Source organism: Protopterus annectens, chromosome 6.part0 (assembly GCF_019279795.1).
Source record: "Protopterus annectens isolate FY-2018-M chromosome 6.part0, PAN1.0, whole genome shotgun sequence".
Classification (NCBI taxonomy): Eukaryota; Metazoa; Chordata; order Ceratodontiformes; family Protopteridae; genus Protopterus; species Protopterus annectens.
Genome location: NC_056737.1, coordinates 95025083 through 95044403, shown reverse-complemented (window position 1 = coordinate 95044403; position 19321 = coordinate 95025083). Strand labels below are relative to the sequence as shown.

Sequence of the window (19321 nt, the reverse complement as noted above, 5' to 3'; positions counted from 1 at the left end):
CCTTGGATTCTGGAACCTCTTCCAGATTTACTGACGCACATGGGACAGTTCCACCCCTCTCTGAGGACACTCCGGTTGACAGCCTGGCTACTCCACTTCCTTCGTTAGTCAGACGTCACAATTTTTCACCAGAAGTAGTCCATATTTTATCGTCCTCTCATACACCATCCACTAGAAAAATCTACTCTAGCAAATGGAAAAGGTTCTTTATCTGGGCTCATTCTAGAGGCATTGATCCCTACACGGCTCCAATTGATTTGATTCTGGAGTTTTTGTCTATGCTGTTCTGTCAAGAGTCCACATCAGCCACCATCAAAGTTCAGCTGGCGGCTATATCAAACTTCCATGTGGCCAATGAGCTTAGCCTTATGGCACACAGACTATGTAAAGCATTCCTTAAAGGTACTCTATTACTTCGTCCCCCAGTATCCCAACCTGTCATGCCCTGGGACCTCAATTTTGTTTTTCAAGCCCTCACTCTTCCACCATTCGAGCCTGCAGCTACCTGTGAGTTAAGATTTTTAACATGGAAAACAGCATTTTTAACAGCAGTCACTAAAGCGAGGCGAGTCTCTGAAATTCAAGCCCTCTCCATCAAACCCCCATATTTGATCTTCGATAAAGATAGGGTCTCTCTTAGACCAAACCCATCATTCCTTCCCAAAGTGGCTTCTGTGTCTAATATGAATCAGTCATTTGAGCTGCCAGTTTTCTTCCCCAACTTTTCTAACAAGGCAGAATTCAGATTTCATCAATTGGATGTACATAGACAGTTACACTTTTATCTACACCGGACGAAAGATATCCGGAAATCTGACCAACTCTTTTTTCCTTTTCGGAAAACAGGTTTGGTTCTCCGGTATTCAAGGTCACTCTCTCTAGATGGATAGCCAGCTGTATCTCCTTCATCTATCAGACAGCAGGTAAAAATTTGCCTTTTCCAGTAAAAGCCCATTCCACAAGAGTGGTCCCGACATGCACAGCCTATCAGGCTAGATTGTCAATGGATGATATATGTGCTGCAGCCACTTGGGCTTCTCCTCACACCTTTGTTTTTCATTACAAATTGGACATGGTTTCCAGGGGCAGATCTTCATTTGGCTCCATAGTTCTCAGGAGTATTTTCCTATGAGCCACCCAGGATGTAGGTGCTAGGGACGCTATCCCATGGGTAAGAATGTAGGCGAGATAGGACTACATATCATCAAGAAGTTATGTACTCACCATAACGTTCAATGTATGTAGTCCATCTTGCCTCACATTCTTACTTACCCTCTCGCCTTCCCCCTGCCTGGAGGATTTGGAAGTTAGATTGTATCCTGCAGAGTCCCTTTGGATAGTTTTTGTTTGTATGGATGCGAGGTATGTATGAAGTAATTATGTTGTTAGCAGCAAACTAGATCTGGGGATACGAAGCAGTGTACCATGGGATACCCTCTTAGCCCAGCCAATCAGAGACTTTTGAGCTAGTAAAATAGGCCGAGTCGGAGCCAATATTCAGCTCCGAACCCATGGGTAAGAATGTGAGGCGAGATGGACTACATACATCGAACGTTATGGTGAGTACATAACTTCTTGTTTTGCAAGGAGGCAGTCCTCCCACTCTTCTGCAGCCCAGTTTAAGGAACAGAGATACCCAAGGAAGCTAACCACTCCTAGATCCTCGACCGCCTTAACCCCTACTTCCATTCGGAGACAGCCTGACCCAGACAGAGCTCCTCCACTGTGACTCAAATTCCTTACCCAGATTCCCCCCCCGTCCTTCCGTCTACCCTTTCCATACCCTCGTGGCAGAAAATCACTTCAGAGAATTGAGTCCTTTCTGGTATACAAAACGGTTAGTTCATGATGTGGTGGGTGGTTCCTCCCTTCCAAGGGGATCCCTCAACCTCCATCAAATCAGCTCCACCTTTTTCCTGCAATTCTGGATCAGCTCCTATCTCAGGGCACAATAGAACATGTCTCTTGGGATCAGACAGCCAAGGGTTTTTATTCCAGAATGTTTCTGTTCCCAAGAAAGGATCCTTGGAGACCAATTCTCAACTTATCCTTACTCAGTCAATATCTCAAGGTGCCTATCTTCAAGATGCTCATCTTACAGCATCTCTTACCTCTTATCCCGTACGAAGTGTTTATGGTATCCCTGGATCTGAAGGATGTTTACCTTCACATCCTCATTCACCCCAGCTAAAGGAAATTCCTACATTTCTCAGTGGGTTCTTCACGTTTTCAGTTTTCTGCATTGCCATTTGGGCTCTCTACAGTGCCTAGAGTATTCACAAAGTTTCTAGCTCCTGTTCTCGCCCATTGCAGAATGCAGGGCACACAAATTTACCTCCACCTAGACGACCTGCTAATCCTACATCAGGAGTATCACTCCCTGTCCCATCACTTAGACATGGTGTGCAGGATCTTGGAGGACCTAGGTTTCACAGTGAATCTACAAAAATCCCAAATGACGCCAAGTCAAGACCTTCTTCTTGTGGTGCAGGATAAGGGCGGACATAATGTCAGCCTTTGTCCCCTGCTAGAAGGTGGAAACCCTCACCCACTACTTCCAATCTCTCCTTCCTTTTCCCAGCCATCTCAGCCAGAGAATTTCTGAGGGTCTTGGGCCACATGGCCTCCTTGATCCCATGCTTCCCTTGGCCAGGCTGCATATGAGGAAATTCCAGTGGGTCTTGAGGAATTTGTGGAGCCAACGCACACATCCTCTGGATGTTATACTCCTTATTCTCCCATGCTTGAAAAAGGAACTGTCATGATGGATTTCAGACATTACCCTCAATAAAGGCGTACCCTTGCAGATCCCTCCTCCCACACAATACTTCTACACAGATGCATCAGATCTGGGCTGGGGAGCCATCCTGCACAGCAATAACAGTCAGAACAAAGTTCAGGGGGAGTGGTCCACCCAGAGAATAAGGGGCCACATCAACATAAAGGAACTGAGGGCCATTCTCTTAGCACTGCAGGCCTTCCAAGAGATTCTGCTGCCAGGCACCTTGAAGGTAATCACAGACAATATGACTGTTTTGTGGTATGTCAACAAGCAGAGAAGTACAAGGTCTTATCCACTCTGCACTTTGGCAATTCAAAGTTGGTCCCTAGCGGTGAACCTTCATATACACCTGCAAGCTGTATACATTCCCTCATCAGATAATGTGATGGCAGACACCCTCAGCAGAACCTTAGCACCCTCTCATGAATGAGTGCTTCACAGGGAGGTGCTTTTGGATCTTATTCACGGGTGGGGAATTCCACAGGCAGATCTGTTTGCCTCATCCCAGAACAGACAGATGCCCCAGTTTTGCACAAGAACTCCTCATTGGAAGGTCAATGCCTTTTCTTTTTCATGGGAAGGGATGTTTCTTTGTCTGCCTCCTTCACACTGATTCAAAAAGTCCTTCTGAAGATTCATAGGGACAAGCCAAAAATCCTGCTGGTGACCCCCATTTGGCCAAGACAGCTTTGTTTTCCCCTACTATTTCTGTTAGCAAAGGGCAATTACCACAGGTTACCTCACTTGTTTGACCTACTCACACAAGATAGGGGATCCCTCATCCACCCACAGGTGCTCAATCTCAAACTGACCTTATGGGTGATAGAATTTTGATCCCCTTTAGACACCTGTATTCAGAGGACATACACAATGTCCTGCAGGAGGCCAGGAAACCCTAGTACCAGGAGAAATTACTTACCTAAATGGTGGTGTCTCAAGAACAAACATGACCCATTACTTGCTCCAGTACTGTGGTACTCTTTTATTTGTGTGAGCTGCTAAATTCAGGACTGACATATTCTTCTGTAAAAGTGCATTTGTCAGCCATCTCCGCTTGTCTCCCTTTAGTACCCCCATTGGCATCCAGACTAGAAGTCAAACTCTTCTTAAAAGGGGTCCTCCATATCGGACCTCCTCGTAAGCCTATTCCTCCATCCTGTGACTTAATTTTGTGCTTGAAAAACTCACATTATCTCCCTTTGAACCAGCCCATTCAGCATCTCTTGAGGTATGTACTTGGAAAACAGTTTTGCTGGTGGCCCTTTCTTCTGCCAGGAGTGTCTCTGAAATCCAAGCCCTTATATCCACTCCTGCATATCTTATCTTCCATAGAGATAGGGTCTCCCTCAGGGCCAGTCCTTCTTTCATACCTAAGGTGGTTAATGAGCTCTTCTTGAATAAGACCTTTAATCTACCTGTTTTTTTCCCTCAGCCTCAGAACTCCTCAGAAAGGACTTTGCATTCCTTGGATGTTCATAGACAACTGAGGTATTATCTGGATAAGACCAAATCCACTAGAAAGTCTGACCAGCTTTTAGAGCCCTGGACAAGGCAGTGTCAAAACAGACAATTGCCTCATGGGTTTCTAAGGCTATCTCATTTTGCTATTCTTTTCATGGGAAAGAATTGAACTCCAGTGTGAAAGCCCATTCTACCAGAGCATCTGCCTCGAATAGTTGTGTAAGAACTTACCATAACCATAGATGTCCTTTTCTTTCATGTTGCGGTATTCAGTCCCCCCTTCCTACCCCCTTCTTTATTTGTTGGTTTTCTTTGGTTTGTTTATATTCTTTAATAGGTTATAACAGCTGCCATATAGTTCTACAGCTTAAATACTTCCTTGAGTGGTGGCATGTGTGGGCCTGGAAAGCTTCTTTCCTTCTAGCCTCCCAGGGGTACTGCTGTATGCAGCAGTCAGTTCTGAGTTGGGTATGTGCAGACATCACATATATAGCCATCGTAGGTTTGTGGCTCTGACATGCAACGTTGCATGTACCCCTTATCCAAAGACTTTGGTACACTGGCCGGATGTCTGATGCTACAGGCAGCAATCTCCCAACTCTTATAAATACTGCAACATGGAAGAGAAGGACATCTATAGTTATGGTAAGTTCTTACACAACTATTCTTTGCTTTTGTATCACCTGTTCCCAGCAGCTCATTGTCTCAGTGCACTTGGACTTAAAACACCTGTAGTCCATGTGGTTTTTCATGCCAGGTTACACATAAAGACATTCAGTGGACTCTTAATTTTTAGATCATTTCATGTAAAGATCTCCGTCAAGTATGTAAAATTCACCTAAAATGGTGGCTTATTATTAGGCAGCCCCTTTTCAGTTTTCCACCTCTGTAGTCAGTGTCACCATGGATGATTTTGCCCCTGGGTGTGTGGAGCATTTTCAAGAAAAGACAGTTTAAGGTGTATGATCACAACGTACAGATGCCAATTTGCACATGAATGCTCTGGATAAAATTGCAGTCCTCCCTAGTCTGCAGACATTTTAGGACTCTCTGCCTCAGGATGCAGTTGCCATCCACACAGGCAACATGGCAGTGATTTGATGTATAAAAAAGCAGAGTGGAACTCACTCTTTCCCCATCTCTTGAGAGGCGATGATGAGAAAGGGCTATGTCAAGAAACTACTTTGTGATGGTCAGTCATTCCTGTAGAAGGCAATTATTTGGTGGACAGATGCCATTGTTGGTAAATGATAGCAGGAAATAAGTGGTTTCCTAGCCTGTCTGTAGTACTGTAGCTCTTTCATCAGTGGGGGAAGCTTTATTGTGAGCTGTTTGCATTCCCTACCAGTGTTAAGTGCAGTAACTTATTTTTCCTTATTCCCACTTCCCCAGGGATGTTCTTGTCCAGAAATGTCCCTGTCCCTGGGATAACCCCATGATTCCTTTATGCCTTTCCTCTATTTAATATTATTCACAAGTTCATTCCAAAATGAACAGCTCTACAGTAATTCTCATCACTTGAGGCCCTTCAGAATCCTACTGACTCATGTTTAACAAGCCTCACGTGGAACTTTGCTCCCTTTGGATAACCACATGGTTATTCCATTTTCAGTATATGTGAGGGACTCTAAATCCTTGCCTTAGGTCGTCCAGATCCACTTTTTTTCCCAGAGACCCACTAGGAAAATACGCAAAAGCAAAAAGGCAGTCTATTTGGGCTGTGTCCAAAAGCCACAATAACAGTCTTAATTATTTTTTATTATAGGGCTATGTTAATTCTTTATCAAAATGCTTCTTACTGTGATAGCTAACTTCCACCAAGGCTTTCTAAGAGGTGCATGACACATTTTGCCAGATTTGAAATAGCAATCTTTGAAGACATGTTTTTTTTTCTAGTGGCCATTATGTGCAAACCTCCTTCACTAGTCTTCCATAAGGATGGATTATCATTAAGGACTAACCTTTCGCTTATTCCTAACTTAGTCACTGAAGCAAACCTGAATCAGTTGATTGATTTGCCTATATTTTTTTAAAACTGTACCAAATAGGGTGAATATCATATGTATGTCTACAAATAGGAGAGATATGGACATGATAAAATCAGTAAGAAGAGATTAACATGTATTTATTTATTTATTTTTGACCAAACATTTCAGATCCAAAGTTTCCAAAGTCTCTTGTCTAGGTGACTTTCTCATTAAATGTTGCTTTGGCAAATACAATGAACTATTACTTGCTGTGCCTTCAGTATATTCAGTGAAGATTGTGACTCTGATTGACAAGCTTGTTTCAGAAAAGCATCATTAGATGACACTTACACAGCTGCTCCAGTAGTATCACTAGATACTGCAGGCTGGTTGCAATCTTTAGATTTCAAGTCTTCCTTCAGAGCCACAGTCATTTGAAATATTTTTCCTATGATGACCATTCAAGAGGATAAGCCTGGGAGTCTGTCATACTTGTAGATGAGGTGGGACCTCCTTGTACCAGATTTAAAAGTTATGTAGTTGCCATAACAATAGACCTGTATGATCAGGTCCATCTTTTTCAACATGCCTGCCTTCCCCATCTTGTGGCAGACACAATCAGGAAAAGTGTTAAGATTGTTGTTGTGCTTTCATTTTGAGTGCCATAGTATCATCTATTATTGTCAGACCATTATGGGTAGGAGAAAGGGCTGTGTAGACTAGGAAGGTTTTAGATGCTGAGTGAATGACTTTCATCTCTGGACCCACAATAGATGGATCTAATGGTGCCTCCTTCTCTGACCCCATAAACATTGCTAATGTATATGCGGACAAATTGTATTCCAAACCCATCCCTTTCACTCTGCCCCTCCAGAAATCAATTTGGACCAAATCCTTTTGACACATTCCAAAATTATTAACACAAGATGCATGGTTCCTGAAAAAATATCCCTTGGTGTGTACTGAGAAGCACCAAATTCAAACTAAAAAAAACATTTTATCAACCCTTCAAACTGGGTTTGTCCACTAATTACATCCCCGAAGTGTGGCGTACAGCTGTTGTTGTACCCTTGCAAAAAGGTGGTCCCCCTCCTACTGACCCTGAGAACTGCAGGCCTGTTAGCACACTAATATTATTTCCAAGTCTGTGGAATGCATTATCCCTGAGCCAACAAACAGCAATATAGGTGACCTTATATCCTTGGACCCACACCAGTTCAGCTTAGTAAAAAGTAGATCATGTCTGCTGAACCTGGTTGAATTCCTTGATAAGAAGTATACATTCCATGCTGCCAACCTGGAACTTCCAATCCCTTTGACATTGTCTCCCATGTTAGAATTATCGGCAAAGTTTCCCAACTCAGCATTAATCCATTAGTTCACTCGATGGGTAGCATTAAGACTGTTACTTAACAGCTTATGCCATGGCTATAATTTGGCTCCTAGAAAACAACAAAGTATAAAGACTTTTCATCTTCTCTTTGTCGATTATTTAAAACTGTATAGCTCATCAGATGAGAAACTAAAAGCACAATTGCAAGATGTCAAAACATTTTCAGATGATATAAGAATGTCATTTGGTCTTGATAAATGTGCAAAAGCAACCTTTAAAGCAGGAAAACTGCAGCACCAAGAAAACATCAATTTGGGACAAGAATGTGATGTAAAAGAACTTGAGCAAAAGGGAGTGTATAAATATTTGGGAAATGATGAAGGATTAACAAGAAAACATGAACAGATGTTAATAAAACTTAGTAAGGAATACTTTAGAAGTCTTAAATTAATCCTGAAAATAGCATTGTCATCTTGGAACACAATTCAAGCTATAAACCAATTTGCTCTTTCTGTCCTAATTTACAGTTCTGGAGTAATTGACTGGCCCTAAAATGTGTTAAATAGATTAGACAGAAAAACAAGAAGGATGTTTCATGCTTATCAAACGATTTATAAAAAATCAGTGCATACCAAGATTATATCTTCCTTATTCCAAAGGAGGGATGGGCCTCCTTGAAATTGATTACATGCATAGATCTGCAGTCGTGGGACTGCACACATATCTGCTGAACTCACAAGACCCAAATGTAGTGAAAGTTTTGAAACATGAGGAGAATAAATCTAAGATGATTTCTCCTCTTAATCTAGCAGAAGCATATCGGCATCAAGCAGGAATGGAAATCAAACCAGAAGTAGAAAAAAATCAGGCAGCAACTGAAGGTGAAGGACCAGATGTGAAGTCAAGAAATGTGGGAAATGCTTAAATGTAGTTGCAAGTATCGAAAACTTCTGGAAGAACCTTGTGTTGATCAGGATCAAATGAAGGAATGGTTAAGGAGAGGCAAATTCAAACCAAGAGATAAAAGGTTAATATTGGCGGCCCAAGATAGTTGGCTACATACAGATTGGTTTACAAAGTCCATTGAACATGTGGGAGAAACAGACAAATGTAAGTTTTGTAAAACAGAATTGGAGACAGTTGCACACCTTGTTGCTGGTTCTGACATATTAATGGCAGAAGGACTGTATACTGAAAGGTATAATAATGCAGCAAGACTGCTGCACTGGGGATTGTGCAACCATTATGGTATTGAAGTGGCTGAAAAACACTGGAAACATGAGGCACAAAGCATCATAGAAAATGGTGAAGTCTACATCACTAGGGAACACCTGTTACCAACAGTTCAAAAGATAGATGCTAGAAAACTGGATATATTGGTCAATGAAAAGAAGATAAAAAAACATTGATCATTGAAATCGCCACACCCAGTGACTACAGTGTCTTGCGTACAGAGAGAGAGAGAGTAATAAAATGTCAGGATTGTCAGGCAGAAATGAGAGCAATGTAGAAGAAAGATACCCAGACAGGTCCAATAGTAGTAGGAGCAATGGGTCTTATAAAAAAGAATCTACATCCGTGTGTGGATATGTTACCAAAACATGCAACCCTATATGAATTGCAGAAGGAGTCATTACTGGGCACATTGCGGGTGCGGTGAAGAGCACTTTTGACTGACATCAGAGATTAAAACAATAGGAATTTCATTAACTTTAATTGTACTTTAACTTAGGAATGGGGGTCCATTCCCGTTGTGGTATTAGAAACCCAAAAGACTTGGAGAAATTTAAAAAATATTAGAACGGATATTGTCTGCTGTGCTACTTATGAAATGTTGTGTGACTGGTGCTGTTATTGTGAATAACGTGCGACTCGCACAGTGTAGAGATCATTTAGATCGCTTGAATGTCATTCATTGTCCTGAAAACTCAGTCATAAATGTGAAAGCTGCGAATGGTCAATTATGGATGAAACCAGACATTTCACTCATTATGGTCTCCAAATATGCTCATTATCTCTAAAAAAAAAAAAATATATATATGAATATGTAATAGGTTCATAGGTAGGTACTAGGCTGTCGGCCCTAGGGTCTATATGAGCCTAGATATAACGATTCCCTTGCTATGGCTTCCCACAAATATTTACTTTCCTGGACCCCTGTCTAGCAGGGCTACTGATGTGATCCCCGGGGTGAATTTCCTATCTCCCATCCAATCGGCAAGGTTCCTCTTGAAGAGGGCCATTGAGGCACTCTGCCTGACATGTATGGGCAGCCTATTCCAGAGTATGGGGAGTCTCTGGGTCTGGAACCTATCCCTCAAGCATGTTCTATTCATCATGATGACAAGGTTAAGATCCCTGGAACATGTGGCTCAGAGGGATTGGTATTTCTTTAAGTGTAGCATGTAGCATGTACAACAACTCTGGGTTTGATATGGCCTTGTATGTTAGGCAGACATGGCAGCCTATTCCAGAGTATGGGGAGTCTCTGGGTCTGGAACCTATCCCTCAAGCATGTTCTATTCATCATGATGACAAGGTTAAGATCCCTGGAACATGTGGCTCAGAGGGATTGGTATTTCTTTAAGTGTAGCATGTATAACAACTCTGGGTTTGATATGGCCTTGTATGTTAGGCAGACATAGCCTCTGAGTAGGCGATATGTGACAGAGTATAGCTGGAGTTTCTTTAGACGGTTAGCATAAGGCATCTGCTTTAGGCCTGTGATTCTTTTTGTGAGGTAATCCTGCGGCCTTTCTAGTTATTGCAGATGTCTTGTGAGGTACATACCAAATGGGACATTGTATTCTATAATGGGTCTAATGAGGGATGAGTACAGAGGGACAATGATCTCCTTTTTTCTGGATGAAAAGCCCTTAGTGATGTGTGCCACATAGAAGGATTTTCTAACTGTTGTGGCTCTGGGGTTATCAAAGGTGAGACCATTGCCCACCTGTGTTCCTAGGTCTCTTATCACACTTTTGGTGTTAAGTGTACTGCCATCTATGTGGTAGTTCACAGGTACGTGTTTTTTCGAAAAGGGGACAACTATACATTTTTTGGCATTTAGCTTGTGCCAATGGCTCTGGCACCAGGCATCTGTTTCGGTAAGGCCCTTTTTTAGTATATCCACATCATTTGGGGATTCAATAATGGCTCCCAGCTTGCAGTCATCTGTGAACTTTGTAAGCCAGAGTCCTTGAGGAGGCAAGATCGGCCCTTCACGAACCCAAACTGGGTGGGGTCCAGTGTTTGAATGTTGCCACTGTCTTTGTTTATAAGTTCCATGATAATACGTTCCATGGCCTTGCAGATCAGGCTTGTCAGACTGATGGGACGGTAGTTCCTGGGATCCAAAATGGATCCCCCCTTGTGGAGTGGAATGACTGTAGCTGTGTGCCATTCTGTGGGCATGAAGCCTGAGGTGAGAGTATGGTTAAACATGATACATAGGTGAGGTGCCAGTTCATTTTGTATTTCATGCATTACACAGCCCGGGAGTTGTCTGGTTCCATGGATGCTGTATTCTTGGCTTTGGAGAGTGCATTTTTTACCTGAGTGGCCGTGATTACCAGAATTTGGCATTCTTTCTGTGTTGAGATGGGCCCTTTAGGGGGTGAGAGGGGGGTGAAGTTGGCACTGAATCTGTCTGCCAGGATACTGGCGATATCCTTGGGATCAGTATATCTAGTGCCATTCTGCTGTAGCTCAGAGCAGATCTGAGTATTGCCATTTAGATTCTTGACTTAGCTGTAGAATGCCTTGTGGTTGTCTTTGGAATCTTTGGCAATTTTGTTTTCATAACTAGCTTTGGAAGATATTATGAGGGATCTCAGCTTTCTACTGAGGCTGGTGAGGGAGTTTTTTGAATCCTAGGTTCTTCCTCTTTTCTGCAACAGTTTCTTCCTTCGGTTGTACTGCTTGTTTATGGCAGGGGACCAGCAGATTGGCTTCCTTTTTTTAGAGGACAGCGTCTTGGTTCTATTTGGGATGGCTTGGTCCATGCAAGAGTGAATGTGCTTGTACAGCACCTTATTGTAGGATTCAGCAGTTGAACTTCCAGTTCCTATCTGCATTGGTGTCATGAAGTTTACTTCTGACTTGAGAAGCATGAAGTTGGCTTTGGAGAAGTTTTTTACGGAGATTTTCTGAAAGGGGGGCGGGGGTGGGATGTGGATGTCAAGGGTGATTAGCTTACGGTCTGATCTGACTAATGAGGGGGTGACCACTGGTGTGGAGCATTGAATTCCCATGTTGGTAATGACCAGGTCTAAAATATAGGTACCCCTGGTGGGACTATGAATTAGTTGCTCTATGGCATTGGAATTTATGAATTCCAAGATCCGTTGAGCAAAGGTGTTGGTACAGGAGTAGTTTTCCCAGTTAATGGCAAGATACTTGAAATCACCCAGTATTAGGGTGTTTGGTTGTATCTTAATATTTTCCAGTATGTTTAGAAAGGTGTAGTGAGAATCTTGGGGTATGGTGGGGGGAACTGTAGCAAGCTAAAATTTGTATTGCAGTCTTACCTAGTGTTAGTTGCACCTGGAGAATTTCGGATGCATTCTGTTGGGCAACCAGCCTTGAGGTGTGACTATCCTTGGTGAATGTGGACACTCCTCCACCTTTAGTGTTTCGGTCCTGGTTTGGTGGCCGAAAAGTGTGGTGTGAGTTGTAGCCTGGTATTGCAGTGGTGATGTTCTTCATGTTTCACTGTTGCAATCATTACATTTGGGTAATCTGCTGACAGGTTGCCCTCAGTCGGCCTGATTAACAAAGTCTTGGGTCCTGCGTCGGTTGCTGTCCCTTCTTCCATGACGTCAGGTTGTCAGGGGTATAAAACATGCAGCCAATGCCATTACATCAGTCTTTCTTGCCGCGAGGTGCCCGAAGCAGAAGCAGTTCGCAAGTGCCAGTCGGCCGACCCCCTGAAATTTTCATTTTCGAGTTTCAGAACTTCAACTAAAAGCTAAGTACCCCGTTGGGGAAACCTTTTCTTGCTCCTTACCGATGTCAGTAAAAGTTAATAATTGCATTACTTGTGGGAAGCAAATATCTCATAAGGATTTTCATTTGTACTGTATTCCTTGCCTAGGCCCTGATCATAGTGTACCTTGCTGTCGTTTTTTTGCTAGATGTAATTGACGCACTATTAAACATCAGTATATTTTTGCTTCTAAATATTTTGACTCACGATTTAACTACCCAGAAATGACGTCGGTTAGCAATCCGACTACCAGAATACCTACAAAACGCAAAGAAAAAGACAAAGACAGACCATCGAGGTCCAAAACTGACGACGACGCTACTTCTCCTAAGCCAGTCGCTAGTTCGCCGGTACTCATTGAGGTGCTTTCGCAAACCCTGATACCCGCTACTTTTGATTCGCAGGCCTCTACTGAGACCCATTCGGAGTATGCCGCAAGATGCTTTAAGTATTGAACCGGAGTATATCTCCACCTTAGAAGGGTCCATAGTCGCTGTGCAGTCACCAGCTTCTGATGGTGTTTTCAGGCCTAAAGATTTGTATATTAAACTGACACCATCTTCAAAATTAAGGCCAAAATCTACTTCTATGTCTAAAAAGCCAGAGGCCTAGGTAAGGCACTGACATTGAATCTTCAGATCAGGATTCTATTTCTTCTTCTTCTACTGAACAGGATTTATCTATACCTACTTATGAGGACTTTGATGCAGAAGATGCCATCCCTTCTTCTTCTCCCCCTGAGGATTTCTCTTTTGGAGAAACTTTATGTACCTTAAGGGAACATTTCCACTGGGAAAGTCAGGATTTCTCTGAATCTAAAAAGAGACTTAGGGATTTTCTTCTTCTTCCTCAGCATAGGCCTTTGGCTATACCTCCCTAGACATTGTTGATGATGTTTTTTCAGAATCTAATATGACTCCTGATTCTCTGCCTCCGGCTCCTAGTAAGCCAGACAGATACTACAGGGTTCCTGACTTACACAAATTCCTTTTCAAAAACCCTACTGCTGATCCTGAAATCATTTCTCAGGGTCGCAAGGGCATTAAGGCCTCTACTGCTAAAAATCCTACCCCTTCTGATAGAGATTCCAGGGCGCTGGATAGATGGGGTAAGAAGGTTTACACGTCTGCAACCTTGGCAATCAGGGCTTTAAACTGTCAGTTTCATATGCTTAAATATCAACAGCATATCATGGGACTACTTAAACAGAAAATGATGTTAATCTCTGACTGTGTGGAAAATAAAGATTTGCAGGATTTATTACATTCAGCTGAACAAGTTGGAAAACATACTTTGCAATGTGGTTTTGATTCCTTGGAGGCCTCTTGCAGGGCAGCTGTAACTGGATCTGTGCTAAGAAGGCAAGCTTGGCTCAAAGAGCAAACTCTGCCTGACCATGTTAAAGCAAAATTGTCGGATGCTCCTTTACAACAGGACCGTCTATCTATGCAAACTGTTAAAGATTTCTTACAAGTGCAGCCTCCAGGATTTAGTAGGCACTGGCCTACTAAGAACTGGTCCTTTCCAGTTCCCTCGAGAGCCGCTGAAGTCAAACCCAGACATTCCAAAGGCTCCAGGTTTTAGTCACAAGGAACATTTAGAACAAAACAATGGGGTGCCTCCACCTCCAAATCTGGAAACAAGAAGGCACCTCCCTATGGTAAACAGTCTCATTGACTTTCCTCTGCAATCACCAAGCACTTACCTTTTAGTCACCCCCCCCCCCCTTGGGGGGAAAACTGGCACTTCATGCACGAAACTGGCAACTTATTACCCAGGACAAATGGGTTCATTTCCACACGTGGCCAATCCAAAACGGATGGCCAGATCTGCCGTCAAATCAGTGGGCAGAGGCCCAGAAACAAGTTCTGTCCCTCATGAATATGGGGGCTATTCAGCCAGTACCAGAAGAGGAAAAGGGACAAGGTTTCTATTCAAGACTTTTCCTGGTACCCAGAAAAGACAAATCATGACGTCCAATTCTGGACTTATCCACTCTAAATACATTAATGGACATTCCAAAATTCAAGATGCTGACTCTTCAACAGTTACTACCTATGCTAGACAAAGATGCCTGGTTGGTAACTCTAGACTTAAAAGAGGCTTACCTGCATATCCCAATCAGGGAATTTTGCAGAAGATACCTCTGCTTCAAAGCAGGCTACTTTCATTACCAGTTCTCTGCACTGCCCTTTGGCTTATCTACTGCGCCCTGGGTCTTCACAAAGTGCTTGGCTCCAGTAATTGCATTTTGCAGGCAAAGAAATGTTCAGATATATCCATACCTGGACGATTGTCTAATTCAGGCAGAAAATGAGGACATTCTTCTAAAGCATCTGGCGTTTGTAAAAAGGGTTCTAACTTGTCTTGGGTACACCATAAATGAAAAGAAATCACAACTGGTACCCCCTCAAAAAAATTACATTCCTGGGTGCAAACCATCTCTTGCAAAGCATCATGGTTTGCCGAACATGTCGTCCCAGTCAGACAAATACTGGATCCCCTTTGAATGACACCAAAAGGTTAGCCAATTATTGAAGTCAATCATTTTGTCCTTATACTGTTGTATCATTCTGAGCAATAGCAGGATGCTACTCAGGGATAGGGTCAAACCTGCATGGGCTACATGTTTCGAGAGCTCTTCCATGTCTCTCTTAATGTAGTCCAGGGAGGTACGTCTGAAGTCATTTACTCCAACATGGACAATGACAGAGCCATATTTGTACCTGTTGTGGAGTGACTTGAGTGCATGTGTTATGTGACTGATCCTGGCACCTGAAAGGCAACTAGCTGTAATTTTTTTCTTGTTCAGCCTGGTGAGTGGGACATCAGTGTGCATGACTATGGAGTCACCTATGACTAAAGTGTTGGGTACGTTGTCTTGCCTTAGGGGCTACTGTTGGGTGGAACACTGGTGTTGTGAACTGTATGATGCTTTGGTTTTGTTTGGGGATGGTGTTTGTTTGCATTTCAGCTTCGGAGGTCCTTGTTGCTTGGGCTGGTTAATGTTAAGAGCCTCCGCATATGTGGGTTTTGTGTTGCTATGTATGGGTTTTTGTGGTGTGGGTTTTGAACGGATATGTGTTGTTTGAGGTTTTGTGTGAGTGTTAACCTTCTCCTCTTAACTGTCTAGCACAATCTTGGCTGGAGAGGGCTTTGCTTCCAGTTTGGCTATGTAAGTGCATCTCTCCCAGGTTGTAGTGTTTGATGGTAGGAGGAGAGGGTCGTCTGTGTACATGAGGCAATTGCTGCATTGCCCCAGTATGCCCAGATTCACCAGGTGGACAGGATAAATCACCAGAAGCTGACCTTTGGACATGCCTGGTTAGGTGCTTTCTTTGTGTAGTATAAGAGCTGTTGTTTCCCTTACTTTTTGGCAAGGTACTTAGCAATTGTAGGCTGTCTAGTGCCTATGACTATTTTCTCCTTATTACCAAGGAGAAGTGAGCGCTTGTAACAATTTAAGGCTTCCTAGAGCTTTTTAGCGAGTTTTAGACCAAATGCTAGTCACAGGTATACAGGTCTTAGTGCTACTGTTGATAAACTAGCTAGTTCTAAGGGAAAATTCAAAGAGCAGACTTTCTGGCACCGGAAATAGTTTAACCTTAGCCCCTCAGTGTGCAAATGCGTGCAATATTTATGCCAGAAAGTTGAAAGGGATAGAAATCAGCCCAAAATGGCCAATAAAATTGCAATTTCAGAGCTGAAAACCACTCCTCTAGTGTTAGAGAGGCAGTACTCTCACTGGTAAGTAGTAGGACCTCCCTCAACCACAGCAAGGTCTGGATAGCTCTGAATACTGAAGTTAAAGTCCTGAAACCAGCAAAGCCTGAAAACTGGATTATTCTAATTAGAAAAGGCAGGAAATTAGCAAACAAGATAGATTTTTTTTTTGGTTGAATCAGACTAAACAATGCAGTTATACAGTAAATAAGCACAGAAAGGCTAATGCACTTGAGTGTATAGCCCAGAACAGTAAATTCAATAAGCAAATGCTTTACTTGGTTAAAATCACTTGTTGTTAAGAATAGTTTTCAGTTCATATCTGAAAACCTGCATGGTTTCTCATAGATGTAGTAAGAAAAGTTAAGGTATTTTTTGCAAGTGTTAATAATGGCCATTATTTGTTGTATTCATTTTGTTCTTTCTTTATTTCTTTGTGTGGTACAGTTTAATCCCCTGTCACCTCTGTACCCCTTGGATGTTCTTTCAGAAGGGTCACACAGGCGATGTTGTTCTGCACTCTGTAAAAACAGGTAATGCATTTTTTTGATCCTTATATGAAGTGTCACGCTACTGCTCTCATCCTGATTTTGGTGTCTTGTTTTGCTTAGCTTAAACTGTATTAATTCTTTCTTGAAGCGTTATGGACACAGCAATAGTAATGCTGTTGCCACAGTGGTATAATAAATCTGAATAGAAAAGGAGCTTGTTTTTGCTTTGAATACCCTCTGCTTTGAGTAACTGTTAGAACTCTTCCTTCTATCTACAGCTCACCAAAGGTTTGAAATTTCTCTAGCTCCCATGCTCAGAGGTTTGTGCCTTCAGCTGGAGCACATAGTAAAGGCATGCGTCATGCTAGGAGGAAGAATCCATGTGCTCCCAAGTACATTTCTGTCACTGATAGTTCAGGTTTTAATTAGTCATTTTTTGAAAAATTCCATCTTTTAATGTCTAAATCAAATAAAATAATCTTAAAAATGTCAGTGTTGTTGACATGTAGAAGCTAGTTGTGTGAGATAGGTACATGAAATGAAATACTGTGACAAGTGCCAGAGCTTCATGCCATCCTCCCTCAGGAGATGACAAGACACAGAAGGTGACATCTGTAGAGGGTGCTCAGTACATAGCTCAGCAGCAGAATCTTTTGCATGGTCTTGCAGATGGGATAAGGTAAAGAATCAGGTGGCTAGGCAGTTGCCAGAGCCTCCCCTTGTTAAGTCGTCAAACCAGATTGTGTCACACTGCTCTTGAATCACAAGCTTTTCCGTGAGTGTTGAGGGATCAACATCATGATCATCATGAGATAATAGAAACTGAGCCACATGAGGTTAACTACCTGTGGCCAACTTAGCGGTTTAATCTCTTTCTGCTCCATTTTGTTCTAGGAAGGATGTTCTGAGATTGTTAAGGTAAGTTTCTCAGGGAATTACAAGAGTAGTAAGATTTTTCCTTCTCTGGGAGGACACTTAATTAGGTCAGTTATTACAGAAGTGGTTGAATTGGTGTATTAATAAGAAGGGTGAGGAGCCCTGGGTCATTCCCACAATGTAATGTGACTGATAAGATGTATCATTTGCATACAAGAAGGCTCTGCATTCAGCTGTCTCTGCTTCTAAAGAGGGGGAGTGTCTTCTGTAAAAAATATGGAGTGGAGTGGAGCGATATGTAGCCTAAGTACACAAGGGCAAATTTCTTAGTGATGTCTTCAGTTCAGTACATGTCCCAGAGACTAGAGCATGTATCTAGGTTGCCATCAGATACACAGTCCAAAGTTTTGGACAGGGAAGGCAAGAGGTTGATGTTCTTTGTGTTTCACATTTGCAGTACTGACTTGTGGGATTTCCTGCTGTGGAAACCCATGGCCGGCCTGACCACCAGAGTAAAAATATCCCTCCTCCTAAGGCTAGTGGATGCCCTTCCTGACGTCAGTATGCTTGGGTATAAAGGGAGCCAGCCGATGCCATTACATCAGTCTTTTCTTGCCGTCAGAGCCCGAAGCAGTGTTTCAGTGCATCAATCTGTCTGCAGCAGAGAAACGTCTTCTAAAGCTCCCCTGCCAAAAACATCCCTTTTGGGGAAACACTCCATGCCATGAATGAACATTTCCAATGGGAGGCAGAGGAATACCCACAATCTAAAAAGAGGCTTAGGGAGTTCTGTGACCTCCCAGAACACAAACCTTTGGCTATTCCTCTTGTATTGGTGATGGTAAAGGATGTTTTTATGGGCTCTTCCCTGAAACCAGATTCCCTACCCCCAGCCCCTTAAAAAACAGACAGGTTTTACAGGGTGCTGGACTCACATAAATACCTCTTTAAAAAACCCTCTGCTGACCCAGAGGTTGTTATTCCAGGTCCCAAGGGAGCAAAAGTCAGCCGTTCTAAGAATCCTTTACCTACTGACAAAGAAAGCAGGGCCCTTGATAGGTTTGGTAAAAAAGTCTACACCTCCACTAACCTAGCCATGAGAGCCCTTAACTGCCAGTTTCATATGATAAAATACCAACAAAGTATTTTAGATAAAATGAAACAAAAGATTTCCTCCCCGGAGGACAGGAACTTTTCTAAAGAATTGTTGGATCGTTGCCATTCCAGCTCCCAGGTGGCTAGACACTCTTTACACTGTGGCCATGATGCTATGGAGGCCTGTAGCCAAGCTGCTGTATCTGGCTGTGTCACTAGAAGACATGCTTGGCTTAGGGAACAGAACCTGCCAAACCATGTCAAATCCAAACGTCTAGATGCAACCCTGGATAAGGACTTCCTTTTTGGGCCAAAGGTTGTGGCTGTGCTAAAAAAAGATGGAAGATAAAGTGAAATCTATGCAAATTGTCAAGGACTTCTAAGTTCAGCCTCCTGGGTTTAGTAGGAATTTTCCCACTAAACACTGGTCCTTTTCCTCTCAATCAAAAGGCGGCCAGAGGAAGCCTCTGAGGGGAAAGGCCTCAAAGGCAGCAACAATCACAAAGGCCTAGGCGGTGGTCGTCAGGAACCCCCAGGCAGTAAGTTCTAGACCACAGGGCCCTGGCAAAGAAGAGCAGTGACTCTTTCTTTCCTCTACCCCCACCG

The 19321-nt window shown here is 42.8% G+C and overlaps 1 protein-coding gene across 2 annotated transcripts in view; it reads left to right on the top strand.

Annotated features, from left to right (window-relative positions):
- The window catches only part of GPATCH2L (G-patch domain containing 2 like), a 2618649-nt gene that overhangs the window by 2026615 nt on the left and 572713 nt on the right, over positions 1 to 19321 (top strand). For both annotated transcript variants that reach the window (XM_044073870.1, XM_044073869.1), the window contains exon 8: positions 16701 to 16786. In XM_044073870.1, coding sequence (XP_043929805.1) covers positions 16701 to 16786 — 86 coding nt within the window. The remainder of the gene's footprint in view (positions 1 to 16700; positions 16787 to 19321) is intronic.